The sequence below is a fragment of the Macrotis lagotis genome, unplaced genomic scaffold (genome assembly GCF_037893015.1).
Source record: "Macrotis lagotis isolate mMagLag1 unplaced genomic scaffold, bilby.v1.9.chrom.fasta BILBYCTG047, whole genome shotgun sequence".
In the NCBI taxonomy this organism is placed as follows: Eukaryota; Metazoa; Chordata; class Mammalia; order Peramelemorphia; family Peramelidae; genus Macrotis; species Macrotis lagotis.
This window is the reverse complement of record NW_027421954.1, coordinates 152,047-170,742: the sequence shown is the minus strand read 5'-3', so window position 1 is coordinate 170,742 and position 18,696 is coordinate 152,047. Positions and strand designations below refer to the sequence as shown.

General features: G+C 48.1%; 2 gene segments (V, D, J or C); both read left to right on the top strand.

Annotated features, from left to right (window-relative positions):
* Positions 1-4,692: 4,692 nt before the first annotated feature.
* Positions 4,693-5,267, top strand: LOC141504063 (immunoglobulin lambda variable 3-25-like). The segment is given in 2 exon segments: positions 4,693-4,808; positions 4,939-5,267. Coding segments are annotated over 2 exon segments (360 nt in total).
* Positions 5,268-16,289: 11,022 nt separating this feature from the next.
* Positions 16,290-18,696, top strand: LOC141504067 (immunoglobulin lambda variable 4-69-like). The segment is given in 4 exon segments: positions 16,290-16,425; positions 16,557-16,975; positions 17,194-17,230; positions 18,548-18,696. Coding segments are annotated over 4 exon segments (651 nt in total).

Here is an 18,696-nt window from a genome sequence, read left to right as displayed (position 1 = left end):
CCTCAAAGTATCCTGTCATTCTTATTCAATACTGATCTCCTGTTTTCTCTTCCTGGCGGGACCGGTCTCTGGGCATCCTGGGCATTGTCCCATTGAGTCTGTATTTAACATAGGAGGAGATGCCCAGGAGTCTCCATTTCTCACTATGTTGGCAAGGTGACTGATAGGAAGGCTGAGGAGTCTCTAAAGAAACCAGTCTTTTTACCAGGATGACACTTCTGAGAAACTTGTTATATTTTGACAGACTTTTACAGAGCCCCCTACCCCCAAAGCTTTTACAATGAGAGATCTGTGTCATGGCCAGGCCATGGCTCAAAAAGTAAAGGGAAATAATGAGCAGTGGCTGTGTACATGGACTCTTATGAACATTCTTCTGGGTAGTCACCAGGGCAGTGACCTGATCCTAGACCTGCACACCTGGGTCCAGGTTTCTGAGAGCAATCTCAGACAGGCTGGCCCAGGATCTATGCTGAATTCCCAGGTTTCTCCTCCCTGCAGGAGGCTCCCACCATTCTTCTCCTAATGAAAAGGGCACCAAGGTGCCTACTGGTGTGGCCCCAGGTGAGCCGGGGAAGGTCCTGGTGACTGGCTGTGACTCCAGCAGCTTCTGGAGCTCTTCAGTTGCCTGAAGGCTCCTTGGCTCAGAAGCTTTTTCTCAGAATAACTGGTTATGGCAGAAATCCCTTGGGCTGGGGGGAGGTGGGGAGGCTTTATGCCTCAGTGCTGACTCCATAGATCATGGAAGGACCAGGCCAAGGAAGCAGAGGTGAGGATGCAATGGTGCCACAGAGCACCATGCCGACCCAAGGGACAGTCCAGTCTGCCAGTGCCAGAACAGGGCTGGGCCCATGAGGGTACCTTCTCAAGGTTTGTGGATGAATTCTCAAACACAGCTATGAATGGAGCCCTCCGGGAGTTCTCTGATTCAAGCCTGGCCATCACACTCCCCAGGAGAAAGTAAAACCATCTGGGGGAAGGGGATGGGCCCTGAAGGAGACATTGGAGGGGCCTCCCTGCTCAGGGAGGGGAATCCAGGGTCAGGGCAAGAGGGCAGGGAATCCCCATAGAGCCTCTACCTCCCTGCTAGTGCTCATGAAGTGGGTGGCCAGTAGTTCCTTCCCCAGCCCTGACCCTCTGTTCTATTCCTCAGGTGCAGGAATAGTCTTAGGGTCCCCTCCATACTTCCCTCCAGGGAAGGCCTGATGCCTGAGGTCTCCCTGCTTTACAGACAGAAACCTTATTTTCTCTCCATGACTCTCCATTTCCCCCCGCCCCATAGAAGATTTTCCCATTTTTTTCTGCACTCCTCAAGCCCTCACCTCTTTCTTCCTTCCCTTAGCAGATGACCTCTACTTTACTGAGAGCATTAAAGTCATCCCAAGATTGACCTCAGCTCCCCTTACCCTCCCTCTCCAGATTTCCATCCATTCTGTCACATGAAAAGTCTATGGGGCTCCAGTCATTCCAAGACCTGCCTTGCCTAGTGCCTCTGGAGGTACAAGGATGGGTTCCCAATGATGACAGAGTGGTTCAACAGCCTGCCTTCTGTCACTCCCAGGACCCACCATTAGGCCTAGGGGCACCAGAGGGAGCTGTTGGTCTGAGGATGGTGATTCAAATTCAATGGCAAGTAGTCAAAGCGTCTTCAGACCCGAGCCTCAAGGACTCTCTGGTCTGGGTGGACCACTGGCAGGTGCTTCCTCCCCTGCCCTTTCTCCTCTCATCAGTCAAATTTGGGGGAGGGGATAAAGCTCGTGATGGTAAGAACTGACACCAGCCTGGCATTATGTGCTTCTTCTCCATCCTATCCAAAGAACGATCCAGGCCTTTTACCAGGGCTCCCCAAATCCTCTGAATCCAGGGCAGGGATGCTAGTGTTGGGTGCCTGCCATCTTTCAGGCAACCCAGCTCCTGCCCGGGAGGCTCCAGTCCTTCTCATGAAACCTTTCCTGACTGCAGGATGGATAGAAATGTCCAATCCTGAGGAAGGGGGTGAGGGGGCACAATATTAACAGAACTAAATTAGAGACTGAGCCGAGAATGACAGGGAGAGTGGAGGCAATGCAGGGGGCTGGTATTATTTCTTTTAAAAATTTTATTGCTAAATATTGTTTTTTCTTTATAAACATGCTCTGATCCCCCTCACTCCAGGGGAGCTCTCTTGTTAGCAATGAAAAGAAGTTAAATAACGTGACCCCCTCAGATGGGGCAGTCACCATTCCACAGCATAGAACCCCCCACTTTCCTCATTAATTCTCAAAATTACTACGTCTCCAATTTCTCTCCTTCCATTCCTTTGAAAAAGAAAAGAAAAAAAAACTCTAATCAAAATAAATACTGTCCAAGAAAACCATCCTGTTTCCTGCTCCTTCTTCACTGGCTGGATCCCATGAGTCTTTGCATGTCTCCTTCCAAGTCCACTATGGGTCTGCCACAGAGACCAGATCTCACCCTCATTCTCAGTCATCATATATGGCCCCTGATCAGGGATGTGGTAATATAGCAGGAGGATTTCTCAGCCCTCCCAGGAGGGCTCCCAGTGGGTTGCCATTTCCCTGGGCACAGAAGCAGAGGGAGACCAGAGGCTGGGTGTGCCTGATAACATTGTTCTACCCTAGTCATGCCTGGGACCTGGTCAGGTTGGTTGAACCTGGACTAGGTGAAGCCCATCCCTGTGCTCACTTGATATGATTATGATGTCTCTGGTTTTCTCTCCTTTTATGTAAACTTTCCTCTGAACAGACTGAATGAGTCTCTTGGGAAAGACCCACTGATCACCCACGGCATGGAGCCAGAGGCTCTGTGGTCCTCAGAGGACAAAAGACCCTTCCCTGCCCTCCTGGTCTGAACCTGGGCTCCTCTCCCTGGGACAGGAAGACCACTCCAATATTGCCCTCAATACCCATTCCCCAGATCACCCAAATGGCTCAATTCTTTGTTGATTCTTTGAAAATCAATCCAATGTAAACCCTGACAAGGTGCCCCATGTGCCAAGCCTCTTTCCCAGTATAATAGGCAGCACTCAGACCCTTCTTTCTCTCTCTCTCTCTCTCTCTCTCTCTCTCTCTCTCGCTGTTTTTTTAGGTTTTTTTGCAAGGCAAACTGGGTTAAGTGGCTTGGCCAAGGTCACACAGGTAGGTAATTATTAAGTATCTGAGACTGGATTTGAACCCAGGTACTCCTGACTCCAGGGCCGGTGCTTTATCCTCTTCTTTCTCTCTTGAAGAACAATCCTTTGGAGCCCCTGGGAGAGGCCTCCTATCCTCTGCATGTCCTCAGTTCTCCTCTGGTTGGTGAAGATCAGGTCCCTCTGGGAGCAGAGGTTCTGATGAACTTCAGTCTTTCTCCAAGGGACTTGGGGTCCTGGATGCTAATGATATTAGATCTCCCCCCTGGTCTTCCTCCACTCATCCTGCTTCTAGGATCCCTGCTCTCATCTCTTCTCCTTCTTCATTCCAATCCTGAATATCTAAAGGGGAAATGTCAACTGGGCCCATGAGGTCTCCTGAACATCCGCCCAAGGTCACCCTCACCACTGGACCTGGGGCTTTGGTTTAAGCTCTGGCCATCTTTCTGAACTGATTGGTTCTCAAAGTCTGAGTCTAAAATCTTGGAGTGAGTTCAGATCCTCTCCAGACTTTCTAAGAGGCAGGATCCCAACTTGTTTGACATTTTCTAGGTAACTGCTGCCTTTTTTCAGACCAAAGTGAAGTTTCCTTTCTTCCTAAGTAATATTCTCTGGTATTGCCCCCCCCACCCATGTCTGTCTGAATAGTCCAGAACCTTCTTCCTTGTGGGTCATTAGTCACTTAGGACACAGGCAGGGACTTCTGTGAAGAAGCAGCATCTGCAGCCTTTGCCAGGAGACATCACTGGGGGACAAGCTGGGGACTCCCCCCCGCCCCAGCCCTAGGCCCAGGGAGGGCCTGGCTTGAGAAAGTAGCTTAGTGACAGAGACAACAACATCCAAGGCAGAGCCTGGGGAGGAAGGAATCTGACCCGACTCTCAGAGTCAGGAATGAGCTCAGGGGCCTGGTTGGGGTTGGAGTCAGGGAACCAAGAAGTGGAAGTTGGGGTCTGAGGGATGAATTCAGTGAAGATATTCAAGACTCAGAACTATGAGGCCATATAACATTCATTTATTGTGCAGTTTCATGGGGGCTGATCCCTAAGGGACAAATGGGGAATATGAGATAGCTCATACTGGGAAATGGGACCCGTGTCCATGTTGGTAAAGGGATGGGGGTCTGCGCCAGGACAATTCACTCAGCTTGAATTACCAAGCTGTTATCTGCATCTGCCTTGCTGGCCTCCCCCTCCCTGTCCTTGGACCTTCCTGGTGGAGCCAAGTTATTTCTCATTAGCACAAGGTCTGGTCCAGGGAGGGGAGCTTTCTCAGGAATAAACTTTCCTAGGCATAGTACGAAGCAGGTTGCTCTGTAACATCATAGCTTTTAGGATGCACAAGGTCAACATAGAAAGACACAGTATTTAAGTATTTGCCAGAAAAAAAAGGATTTTTTTCCTATTCTGACAATTTCCTCTGCATGACTGGCCCAGCTTTGCCCCCAGGCCCAGGAGCACCCAGGTCCAGCCATCATCTGAGGCCCCTCCTGTAGATCTCCTGAGGAGGAGCAGATTTGCATAGAGGGAGGTGAACCCTCTTCCTTGCAGGGCCTGGGCTGGTCTTAAGGGAGCCCTGGGGGAGCCCAGCTCCAGCTGGGGAACCTCAGGAAATAGAGTTTTGGGGGCAATCTTGACCATGGCCTGGATTTCTCTGCTGGTCTCACTCCTGATTCTCTACACAGGTGAGGCTTCCCAGCTCCCTGGGCTTCAGCTCCTGCAGTGTGTCAGGCCAGGCCTAGTCCTGCCCTTGGATAACATCCCTGTAAGGAAGAGGGACCCCTTGTCTCTGACCCAGCTCTTCTGTCCTTGCAGGTTCTGGGGCTGCCATTGTGCTGACTCAGCCTCCGTCAGTGTCCAAGAGTCTGGGAGAGACGGCCTCCATCTCCTGCAGTGGAGTTGATAGTAGTGAGTATGTACAGTGGTTCCAGCAGAAACCTGGCCAGGCCCCTGTGCTGGTGATTTACAAGGATACCCAGAGACCCTCAGGCATCCCTGCCCGCTTTTCTGGCTCCAGCTCAGGCTCCACGGCCACCCTGAGCATCTCCGGGCTCCAGGCTCAGGATGAGGCCGATTATTACTGTCAGTCCTATGATAGTAGTGGTGATGCTCACAGTGACACAGACTGATGGGGAAGTGAGACAAAAACCCTTCCTTGGGCTGTACCCCCTCCCCCCACTGTGCCCTTCTCTCTGGGTTCTAGAGAGGTGCCTGGTGAGGGCACACAGAGAAAAACATCTTGACCCTCAGGCCCCTTCTCTCCTTTCTCCCTCTCCTGAGGCTTCTTCCCCAGCCATCACTTATCTGCCCCTCCCTCTCTCCACATACCCGCCTCTCATTTCTGCTGCCCCTCCCAAAGACCATTTGGGGCTCTTCTAAGACTTGGACACGGACCCTGGTGCCAAGGTGATGAATGGGGACAAACTCTCTAAATCTGCACATTTCCCTCCACTAACTGGAAAACTGCTTCAGAAATCATCCAGGAGCAGGGAAGCAGAGTGGTCCAAGAACAGCAGCCTCATAGAAGGGGCTGGGGAAATGCACCCTAGATGCCCCACCCTACAACAAGATAGCAGCCCCTCAGGAAAGTGAGCAAGCTGAAGAGCAGCAGCCCCACCCCACCCTGAGCACAAGCCTAGTGCTGACCAGATGTGAAGCTCTGCCTAGGACTGAGCCACAGTAAGATCTCAGGCCCAGAACCTGCAGGCAGGGATACCACATGGACAAAAGCAACCTAGCATCAAGCCTTCACCATTGGAAGAGGCCAGCAGTTAAACTCCACACCTGGGGGGGGGGCAACAGGGAGGACTCCCCCCAACCCCTCTACAAGCCAGAAACCTCTCCAAGAGGGAAAGTAAGCAGCTCAGCCCTGAAGTCCAAGAATAGTGAGACCCACAGCTCAACACAAAAGCTTGGGATAGATAGCGCAGGACCAGGGCCCAACTCTCCTTTTAAAACAGGAAGGCATCAAAAAAAAAAAAGCAGGAAAATTGAGCAAAACATAAAACAAAGCTTCAAAGCTATTATGGTCAGAGGGAGGGTCAAGGCACAAATTTAGACGGGGACAATGGTGACTAAATGGCTACATGGCAAGCCTCAAAGGAAAAACCTCTTCTGGTTTCAAAAACCAAACATTTTCCTTGAAGATGCACAAAAATATTTTGAAAAGCCGACTTTGGAGAAAGAAATGAGAATAATCCAAGAGAATTGTGAAAATGCATAGCACGAAAAAAGACACAAAAATGTATGGGGTAAGAACTCCCTAAGAGTTTGTGGCCAAAGGAAAACGGAAGTCAGAAGGTCCCTGAAGAAAAGAATTGCTCAAAAATTAGATTTGAACAAGTGGAAACTGATGACTTTCTCAGACATCAAGATCCTATAAAAGAAAATCAAAATTCTTTTTAAAGAATAGGAGAAACGTGAAATTTCTCATTGGAAAAAACATCTAATGTAGAAAATAGAAAAATTATTGCAATACCCCAAAAGCACAATAAAAAGCATCAAACATGGAGAGCAGATTTCAAGGTCATTATCAACAAAAGCTGCCCTGATACATGACATGCAGAGGGCAAAGGAGAAATGGAGAGAATCTACCCATCACACCCTGAAAGAGATCCCAAAGTGGAAACTCCCAGAAATATAATAGACAAATCCCAGAACTCACAGATCAGTGAAAAGGAACTGCAAAAGTCCACAATAAACAAGCCACAGTTTTTGTAGTTGCAGTCAAGATGACAGAGACTTTGGCACCTTCCACATTAAGAAACTGAATTGCTTGGGAGATGAGGGACTGGAAGGCAAATGAGTCAGAAATATAATCGAGCATCGCCTGCCCAGGGAAAGGGACCATAGTCTTTAAGGGCAAATGTGGAGATTTTAAGCATTTTTACTTACAATACTAGAAGAAAAAAGTAAAAACAGAAGAAATTTAACCAAGTTAACCTGTTTTTATTACAACATGGCAGGAAAATAATCATAACTCCACCAGTTTCTCAGGGCTCTGGGTACAGATAATTCCAATGACACCAAAGTTTTGATTGATGGCTCCAACCTAAGTTTACAATAAAAGGAAATTATTAATGAAGCAAAGCTAGCACTGTAAGAAGTGTTGCTCCGCTATTTGCCAGCTTTGAGGACAGAACCCGAACCACATTGGGGGACACATACACATCATCCCCAAATGAGTCCTTATTTTATCACAGAAAAACGACTTGTGTAGCAACTACTCAGGCACAAAATGAAGGCTAAACCCACAATGGAGCTGTTCATCCTCAGTCAGCATCCTTATGCCCAGTATGCCATGGTAAGCAAATCAATTCATTAATCGGTAGTAAAAGAGAACAGTGGAAGTCAAGGTGTTGTAATAGCTAAATGACTGGCAGGTGCAATCAAGGCTCAGGTTTCCAGGGAGGGAGAGTCCACCCTGGATCAGAGAAGCTCCGAGTTGTGGACTGAGGAGGGACCTTCAAGTTTCCATAGTTTAACCCAGAGATGAACAGAAGTTTTTTCTTCAACATACCAGAGCTCTGGTCACCCCATATTAATTGAATGGCATCAGGTGATGGGGAAGCCAGTGGCTTCCTCAAAAGGCTCTTTTCCCTTTTGGACAACTCTTCATCTTTAGGATATTTTCCCCTTGACTGATACAAAATGATTCTCCCCAAAACATCTCCTCCCCCATAGCAGCTGGTTGTTTTGGGGAACCAAGACGGCAGTATCTGCTCCCTCTCCCATGCTATGAATCCAATAAACATTTATGAAGTACCAGATCTCAGTGTCTTGTTCACCCCTTCCCCAAGTCTCCTGTTCCCCATCTTAAATATTCTTAGTTTCCTTCAATGACCTTCGTTCTCCTCTAATGCTATGTACCCTGTTCTCCAAACCATTTACCTTCTACAATGGAGTCCTCAGAACAGGACCCAACCAGAGAGGGTCTGGACGGAGCAGACAATGAACCTGTCACCCTCCTTACCCTGACAGACTTCCATTAGTCTTCTGTAGCCTAAGACTGTACTAATTTTTTAAAAGTGGCTTCATGGTTTTGGTGTTAAAAGAAGACTTTTTATTGGCTGACACACATAGACTATCTGAATAGATTATTGGATAATACAGGGGAGCAACTACGTTAAAGAAAGGCCCAATTTGAATACCTCTCAGACGTCAAAATACCAAGCTCCTCAGAGAATTGGGTATGGGAGGTCTTAAGCATTCCATAAATTCTTTCAATCTTCCCTGAAGATTGGGGGTGATGGGCAAAATGGAGCTGCTGTGAAATGGGCACCTCTATTTCTATCTATTTCCTTAGGAATTCCCACAATGGAATTATTTTTCTAAGAGTATTTCTACATCCCAGAGACTTCTCTCCAACCACCTGGAAAACATACAGATTATAACCAAAGCCCCAGGAGCAGACAGGGGCAGCCAGCACTTGAAATCCCTCCTACAGGGTCCACAGCAGATGCAGATTAGTATTGGGGGGTGGAGGGCCCCCCTGCCGGTCCTGGGCTGTTGGTAAGAGAGCCCTGGGGGAGTGCAGCCCCTGTTGGGGAGCTTCAGGAAATAGCTCTGGAAGGAATCTTGGCCATAGATTGATCTCTCTGCTGGTCTCCCTCCTCACTATCTACACATACTGTAGGCTTCTCATAGTGTGAGGCTTCCCAGAGCCTGCTCCCTGAGGCCCAGTCCCCACAGTGTAGGAGGTGAGACCTAGTCCTGTCCTCGACCAGCATCCCCTTGGGGCTGAGAGACCCCTGCCTCTGATCCAGCTCTTCTGTCCTTTCAGGTTCTGGGGTCCCCTTTGTGTTGATTCAGCCCTTTCTATATCTAAGAGCTTGTGAGACATGGCCTCTGTCTCCTGGGCTGGGTTGGTATTAGGGGAATAAATGGACACTAGGACTAGCTAAACCATGGCCAGACCCCTATGGGGGTGATTCAGGAGGATTGCAAGAGTCCCTCAGGGATCACTGCTGCTTCTTTGGCTGCAGATCAGGGAGCCCCTACCCACCCCAGGATGAAGGCTCCCTCCTCCCCAGGCCAACACGCAACCCTACACTCTTTATTCTGGAAGACAAAAATCACTGAAGGGTCTCAGTCCACTGCAGAGAGCCAGAGCAGAGCTTAGCCCACGGGTCAGGGAGATTTTAGACCTCCTCCCCCATTCCGGGTCCTCCGCCCAGGAAGTTTTTGGAACCTAAGCCAGTCCAGCTCTTGGGAATCCATCAATCAGTATCATTGGTCAGACATCTAGTATGAATGTGAGGGCAGCTAAGTGGCTCAGTGGATAGAGCACTGGCCCTGGAGACAAGAGAACAGGGTTCAAATCCAGCTTCAGGCAGTCCACACATTCTAGCTGTGTGACCTTGTGCAAATCACTGAACTCTGAGTGTCTCATATCCAGGGCCATTTCCAGCCATCTTGATTCATATCTGGCCATTGAACCTAGATGACGACAGAGGAACAAATGAGGCTGGTGACTTAGCACAATCCCCCTCACTTGGTTCTCATGGCATCACCTCCCTGATGTCATGGTCTTCTTCAAGAATTAAGGACAAACCACAACTATGTATGTGTTGGGTTTGGGTTCAGGTCCTGGGGAAGCCTCATTATGTTTCTCCTTCAGCCCCTGCCCAACACCCCTGTTTCTCCAACTCCAATGTCTTTCATTTGACCCTTGGTACCCTAGGTTTCTTCCCTGAGACTCAAACCAGAAACCAGAATGGTCAGCACAGGCCAGAGCTTTATCCACAGCCAGGAGGCCACCAATGGGTGGACAAGCTCCTGTGAAAGGCACCCATGGCCTGATTAATCATAGCAGGGACTAGACTAGAAGTGCAATGCCCAGGGATGGCAGGAGTCTGGCCTCTTCACCTCATGTCAGTCCCTTGATCCCTGTACATAGGAGTCAAAGACCTCTGGGAAAATGAGGAGAATGTTGGGGAAGCCACAGAAAGGAAAGTGGAAATCCCTTAAAAAATCTTGTTGGTCTCTCAAAAGACCCAAACAACAGAGGAAAGGGGAAATTTCCCAGGAGTCCTTGAAATGCCAAAACTTCCCCCCAATATCCTGAATGGTCCTCTGAGACAGTTCCCAGCGGATGTGCCTCAGCTCCTGCCAGGGAGTCAGAGAGGGGAGGGGGAGGTTAAGTCAAGGAATTCCTTAAGGGGTCTCTTTGTTCTTCAAACTGGGGGACCATGCTTCCCTTCTAGTGTTGACTTATGGTGCTCTGGTCACTGTTTTGGGGGCTCCTGGCATGTTCCCCTCTAGGTCAGCACTCCCACATTTGGTGGATGACTGAAACTAATGTCTGTCCACCAGCTGCCTCTGGGCTTACTGCTTCAGGTCTTACTCCAGGACTCAGCCAGAGAGGAAAGAGGGGGACCCCTGTCTTTTGTGGAAACCTGGAACAAATGGTCAGAAACAGGACATTGAGTCACTCAGGGACAGAGGCTCCTTGGATATAATTGGATCCTTGGAGGACATAGAGATTTCTTTTCTCTCCATTCCTCTCCCAAACTTCAGCCTCCCCTTGGAAGTGAACAGGTAAGTTAGCATTGTACATACATTTTTCGGAAAGATTTTATATATTTTGAGTTTTACAATTTTCCTCCATTCTTGCTCCCCGCCCCCAGAAGACAGTCTGTTAGTCATTATATTGTTTCCATGGTGTACATTGATGTAAGTGGAATGTGATGAGAGAGAAATCGTATCCTTAAGGAAGAAACATGAAGTATGAGATACAGCAGAGTTACATAATAAGATATCAGGTTTTTTTCCTAAATTAAAGGTAATAGTCCTTGGTCTTTGTTCAAACTCCACGGCTCTTTCTCTGGATACAGATGGTATTCTCCATTGCAGATGGCCCCAAATTGTCCCTGATTGTTGCACTGATGGAATGAGTGAGTCCACCAAGGTTGAACATCACCCCCAGGTTGCTGTTAGGGTGGACAGTGTTCTTCTGGTTCTGCTCATCTCACTCAGCATCAGTTCATGCAAATCCTTCCAGGCTTCCCTAAATTCCATCCCTCTTGGTTTCTACTAGAATAATAATATTCCATGACACACATATAGCACAGTTTTGTTTACAGATTAGGAATTTTCAGTGTGAGGATTTAGGATGAAGGGAAAGGGTATAAGAGATAATTATCTCAAATGTTCATCAGATTCAGAAGGGGTACTTTATTGGTCTTGGGGGCCTCAGCCCAACTGTCTCTGGCTACTCTGAGCCCCATGATCACTCATGTGGGACATATCAGTTGGCTTGGTATACCAACACTTAATCCCCATCCCCTGAAAGATGCACCTTCCCCAGGGGACCTGTGACCTGCCTCTATGTGAGGAGAACCTGCACAAGATGCAGAACTGCCTCTAGCCCCTTCCCCCACCCCACCCCCAATTTTCAATCCCCTTCATGAGGTTTCAGGGAGAGAATTAGAGGGACCTTGCAGAACCCAGGCCCATCTGGGTGCTCTTTGGGGAGCAGAGCTCTGGCACTTCTGCACCATGGTCTGGCCTATTGTCTGCCTCTTCCTGGTCACAGTCTGGGACCATTCAATCCTTGTTCATCAGCAACATGCAGCCTGAGGATGAAGCTGATCACTACTGTGTCTCAGGTCACACTGCTGGTGGTGTTTATGAATAGACACAGTGTCACACTCAGTGGGGATGTGAGACCCAAACCTCCCCTTGTGGCCCAGGCTCAGCTGCCTACTTGGTTCTAGGCTGGTGATGCCCCCCAAGCTGCTAGGGCAATGCAGGCTCTTCCCCTGATGTCTCTCAGTCTGGGTCCTTCTCATGCCTCTACTTCTATCTGTCTCTCTTTGTCTGACAGTCAGAAAGTATGAGGAACTTCCATGAGGTCTCACTGAAAGTAAGCCCCAGAAATGGGCCTGGAATCCAGGTCATCTCATTAGCCAGTACTTTCTCTTCCAAGCAGCCTTTGAGGAGCCTGGGGCGGGGGTAGACTTCAGCTGAGCCTTGTGGATGGAACTGATGGAGAAGAGGTGAGTGGGAGGACCATGTCCTGGCTACCACAGCCGGGTCCCCCCACCCCCGTTGCTCCCAGAGAGAGAAGTCCTGTTTGTTCGAGGGACCCCATGGACACATTCTAGATCTTATGAGACCAGAGACAGTTTTAATGGAGAAAAGGGGCATCAAGAGCAGTAGAGAGGAAGCGTGAACATAGATCCAGACCTCAGCTGCTGACAGGGCCAGAGGCAGGTTTGCACCCCCGTGAACCAGTACCCACAATTCCACCAGGTCTTGTCAGCTTCCTCCTGGGGTGATCCCTAGTCTTAAAGACTGGAAACCCCTTCCCCAAATCTGGTTCATCAGACAGACCTCACCTAAGAAACGAGGTTGAGGCTTTAACTCTCCCACTCACTACCTCAGATCCCTTTTACATTCCAGTCTCTTGGGCATGTCTACTCAGGGTCCACATAATGGGGTGAGGTTCCCACCTGTTCCACCGCACATTCAGTCACTGAAGAGTCAAGTCCATTCATTGGAGTGGTTCCCTCATCAGGCAGCTTTGTGGGGTTCTGGATGAAGTGTTGTATCAAACATCAGGAAGATGAGTTCAAAACTAGCCCCTGGGCATTCTTAAGTGTGTGACTTTGGGAAGTCACAGTCACACTGACTTTGCCAAGTCAGTAAAATAGGTATAATAATAGAACCTGTCTCCTAGTGTGGTTTTGGGGGGAGGAATGAGATAACATTCTTTTTTTTAGGGTTTTTTTGGCAAGGCAATGGGGTTAAATGGCTTGCCCAAGGCACCACAACTAGGTAATTATTAAGTGTCTGAGGCTGGATTTGAAATCGGGGACTCCCGACTCCAAGGCTGGCACTCTATCCACTGTGCCACCTAGCTGGCCCTGGGAAATGAGAGAACATTCCTAAAGCATTCTGCAAACTCTAAATCTATGCATTCACGCTAGTCGTTATTATAATATTTCACTACAGTGATGCTGATGCTCACCTCCAAGCGTACTCACAGTTTCAGTGACTAGCAATATGTCTACATGTCTACCCTGTCATATATGGAGAGACACAGAGAGAGAGTAAAAGTATAAGAAGTTTATCAAAACTATTTCTGTTAAGAAGACTGATTTGGTTAGCGAGTGCTCAGCCTTCCCTCCTCAGTCACTTTGCCACTAGGGAAGAAGTCAAGCCTCCTGGGGATCCCCCCCTATTAATTGCAAACACCAGAAGACAAGACAGAATCCTGGAGGACTTGTCCTGTTGGAAGAGACAACAATTCATCAGAGGATGATGGCCTTGGTGGAGTCACTTGGGTGGTTGATATTGTGCAGCTTTCACTGGCAGACCACAAAGCAGGTTAATAATTTTCCCTATTCTTTGCATAAATATTTCCTCTCTCTCCCAAGGCAGGGTGGCCATGACCTTAATGGTTTCCACCAGCAGGTTAGAGGTAAGATCTGAGAGAATCAAACTTCATGGATTAACGAACTTTTTGTTATTCCATTTTTAGCCTAAGAAATTAATATGGTGAGAGAGAGAGAGAGAGAGAGAGAGAGAGAGTCTAGATGAATGGATAAATCTTGACTTACTCTCACTAGGGTAAGGGAACCCCTCTTTGTGCATTCATTAGGGCACTTGGGGCAGGCTCTGGAGTTTACCTGGTTTAGTTTGGGAACAATCTCATCAGCTCCAATGGATCACATCATCACCAGATCTACACAAGTGACTTTCCTCTCTCTTGATTTTCAGTCTCCTACATCCAGTCTATTGGTTTTCTTAAGTTCTGTGTCCTATAGACATCTCAAACCCCGTATGTTCGAAACTAAATTTATTCTCTTTCTCTCCAAACCCCTCCCCCTTCCAAGCTTTTCTGAGTTCCGGAAACATAAAGAAGGAAAATTAAGAATTCTGATTCCCAGGAGCTTGATGTTGTTTGTCTTTCATTCTTAGAGAGAATCGTGACATCAGAAAGGTGATGTCATGGCAGGCAAGTGAGTTGGATGCAAGTGAGGGGGAGAAGCTAAGTCACCAGTCTCACTTCCTCCTCCAGAGCCAACTGGGTCCAGTCACCAGCTGTGATCAGGAGAACTGGGGATGGCCCTGGATGCTAGGCCATCAGGGTTAAGTGACTTGCCCAGTCTCAGCTATGAAAGGTCAAGTTTCTGTGGCAGGATTTGAACTCAGGTCCTCCTGAATCTACTTCACCCTCTAATCTCCTAATCCAGGAGTTTACAATGTAATGGAGAGACAAAATGCAACCAACTCTGTGCAAACACATTATAGACAGAACAAAGTGGAGACAACCAGTAGAGGGAAGGCACTAGAACTAAAAGAAATTGGGAAACGTTTCTTGAAGAGGGCTATTCTAACCAGGAATTTAAGGAAGCCAGAGAGATATAGGAAGACAGAGCATTCCAGACATGAAGGATAGTCCCAGGAAATATAGGGAGTTAATGACGCCAATGTTTACTGACAAAAGTGGTTATGATCGATGGATTTACACTTCAACCAGTCATGAAATTTCCCCCTTTCTGGCACTGACCAATCAAGAAGCTGTACTGCTGCTTTCTACTTTTGCTGCTCCTCAGTGCTTCCTCACAGTTTGGGTTTTTTTTTTTATGTTCCAGATAATATCCCACTTTCTACTCCCAGGGCTGTCACCGTTTCAGATGGTGGCGATGGCTTCAATTGAAATGATCACCTATGTAAGTCATTTAGAGTCAATATTCAAGGAAGGGGACCAGTTATATTCCTATTTTTCTACCAGTGAAAAAGACATGTTGCCAACACATTCATGAAGCACTGTATATACTGTTCTCATTGTAAAGTTAATTTTGCTAGTAATCTGTTTTTGCCTCCTTTTAAAAATTATTTTTCAATTATTATTGTATTTTCTTCTAAGTTACATGTGAAATGATGTTTTTCTTCATTTGTTTTTCTATGCAACACAGCAATTAAGTGTCAACTTTCTGGGCCTGGATTGGAACTCAGATTCTCTTGACTCCAAGTCTTGAGCTCTATCTACTGTGCCACCTCACTGCTCTATTGTGAGGCAATTGGGATTAAGAAAAATAATTTTTAACACCTATTTTTAAAATGTTTTCAGTTTCACATTTCTTCCCTTTCTTTGTTCCCTTCTTCTCTCCTAGGAGGTGAGCAGGCTGATATAGGCCACACATGTCCAGTCAGAAGCTGTGCAAGGGGCTGCTGAGCAAGGCTGTGTCTGGATCATCATGAGAATGAGTCATCCAGAAAGGAAATAAACTGGAAAAAGTTGTTGAATTTCTGCCAGATATGTACAAAACAGAGAGATCTGAGATATAAAGACTTGGGAAATTATGGGGAAAATGAAAACTATATACATTTGACCTTACTGGGGTAGAGACCTTTGTATTCAGTCAGCAACACATTCCAAATTCAATTTCCAGAATACCATGGCTCCCATTCTCATAGGACAAAATACCAGATGCCCCAGAGAGTAACAGAAAGAGGAGAAAGGTTTAGTGAATGGAGAAGGGGCTATAGAAACCCCAGGGACCCAGGGACCTCATCCTCCTAACATGGCAGACCACCCACCCTTTCCTGCTATCCCCTATGCCCAGGCATAATGAAGGATGAGAGAAGATAACCAGAACTGGGAGGGAGGAGGGGAGACAGTCCAACTTGTCTCTGGCACTTCTCTTTGGAGGCTCTGAAGCCCAGGTTGGCCTCGGCCAGAGGCTCACAGACCTTCTTCTCTTCATCTCAGAGGGAGGCCCCCAAAGGCTTGCAGCAAACTTCTCTTGACCCCAAATGGAGGCTACCAAGGATGGGTAATATAGCTCTTCTCCTCAGTTCAGATAAAGGGCATCAGAGGCTGAGAGTCTTTCTCTTCTCTTCTGGGTGGATGGGATCCTAGAGCCAGCAGGTGACACTGTGTGCCTGGTCCTGGGCAGGCAGTGAGAGCAGCTGGTGACCCCAGGTTGGGCTCAGACCAACTGTCAGGGTCCCGTGAGGCTGCTCTGACCCCTGTAGTCACCCATGTGTGGGATCTCAGGTGGGCGGGTCAGGACATACCAAGTCTCCGCCCCCTGCCCAGAAAGATGTGACCTTCATATGGATCCTGTGACCCCAGAGATAGGGCCTGGGGTGTGGTTGAGATGGCCCGATTTGCATCCTGCCCCCACCCCCATCCATGCAAACACCATCACAGGCTTCTAGAGAAAGAATAAAAGGGATCTGGAAGAGCCCAGGCCCAGTTGGGTGTTCCTTTGGGATCAGAGTTCTGGGGTCCCTGCACGATGGCCTGGCCCCTTATCTGCCTCTTCCTGCTCACTTTCTGCCCAGGTCAGGGCTGTTCTAAGAACCTCCTTGTCCTCTTCCTCCATCCCGTCCCTTGCCTCCCATGAGGATCTCAAAGCACCTTATTCTTTTTTTTTTTTTTGGTCAGAGCAAATAATTGGTTTCTCTATTTCCAGGTTCACTCTCCAAGCTCGTGCTGACTCAGTCTCCGTCTGTCTCTGCATCCCTGGGGACCACAGTCAGACTCAGCTGCACTCTGAGCAGTGGGTTCAGTAATTATGGTGTTGGTTGGCACCGGCAGAGGCAAGGAGAGGCCCCTCAGTATATCATGTGGGTCGATAGCGATGGAAGCATAAGCAAGGGCGATGGGATCCCTGACCGCTTCTCTGGTTCCAGCTCTGGGGACAATCGCTACTTGTCCATCAGCAACGTCCAGGCCGAGGATGAAGTCGACTACTACTGTGTGTCTGGTGACAGTAATGGTAACACAGAGATCCATTCAATGAGGAAGTTGGACAAAAACCTCCCCTGCCAGCCCAGGCCCAGCTCCCCCCTAGGGCCCCGGCTTCTGACACCCCCAAGCTGCCAGGGGCCTGTGGGTTCTGTACCTCTGCCTCTGTCTCTTTTTCTCTCAGTCTCCTTCCTTTTATCAGCCTCTGTTTCTATCTGTCTTTCTTTTTTCTACAGCCGGAAAGTTTCAGTAACATCCATGAAATCTCATTGATAGTAAATAAGTGAAACAGGGGCTTTCAGTTCAGGTCATCTGATCCCCCCTCCCACTCCTCCTATTTCTCCACTCCTTTCTGTTCCCAGAAGTCTTTGAGGAGACTGTCCCCAGGAAGGGTTTCAGGTGAGTCTTCTGGCTTTGAGATGGAGCTGCCTGAGAAGAGACTAGAGGGAGGACCACATGCTGGCTGCTACAACCAGGCCCCTCTTTGCTATTGTTGTTTGTTCAAGGGACCTATGGACACTCTCCATGCCCAATGGGGTGGAAAGGAGCATCCAGAAGAGTGGAGAGGAAGCATGAGTGTAGATATGGACCTCTGCTGCTGATGGTGCCTGGGTCATGTTTGTGCCCCTGTGAGGAAGTACCCACAATTCCACCAGACTTTGTTAGTTTTCCTCTGGGATGATACCCGTGCCTAAAGACTGGAAACCCCTCCACCAAATCAACATCATCAGGTCAGACCTCGATTAACCACCCCAGCAATGAGGCAGAGGCTGCATCCCATCAGGGTCCAGTGACTTTGGCATGGTAGCTACTTGGATATATCTACTCAGTCTCCAAAACGATGGACAAATCCGCACCTGTCCCATAAAAGATCAAATCATTGAACATTCAGGTACCTGCAGGGTAGAGGTTCCCTCTCTAGGCAATTTCCTGCATTTGTGGATGAAGTGTGGATCAGAACTCAGGAATATCTGAATTCAAATCCAACTTCAGTGAACTTACAACTGTGTGACTTTCAGAGGATCTTCCTCAGGGTCATTTCCAGTCAGTAAAAGAGGTCTAATAATAGAACCTGTCTCTTAATGAATTTTGGGAGAAAAAAGCTAATGTTCATAAAGTATTTTGCAAACTCTAAGCCTCTGCATACATGCTCTTAGTTGTTATATTTCTGATGCTGCTGTTGCTGCCACCCTCCTAATGCACACACATTGTACTAGAAATTGTCCTCCAGTGATATGTTCACTGTCTAGAAAAACAGATCTGCACACGCATCTGTGTATCCACTTGTATAGAAAAGGACAGAGAGAACAGCAGCTACATCACCAACCCCACCAACCCCACTTCAAACTAGACAGAATCCTGTCCAACAGAGAAAACAAGCAGCTAAGCCCTGAAGGCCACGTGGCTAAGTGGTGATGCTTATGGTGATCATCAAGCATCACCACCATCATCACCAAGCAGCTAAGTCCAGCAGTAAGACCCATAGCTCTAACATAAAAAGCTTAGGATGATGTGGGAACAGAGCCCACGTCTCCTCTAATACTGTGCGAGCAATGGATTGAATGACAAGAGTTAATATCCCACAACTCTTACCAAGCACACAATTAAAGATGTTTGTGTCAACTGGAAATCCAAGACAGCTCCCACCAGATGGGCTTCAGCTCCTGCCAGGACCAGGGAGCCCCCTCCAACCAATGGCCCAGGTTTTCATTCCAGGGCTGACTCATGGTGCCTTTGTCACTATGATGGGCTTTTGGCATGTTCCTCTCTTGACCAATGTTCGCATGTCGGGTGGGGCCCTGAAACCAATGACCCTCCACCGTGTGTCTCTGACCTCACAGTTTCAGCTCTTGTTCCAGTACTGA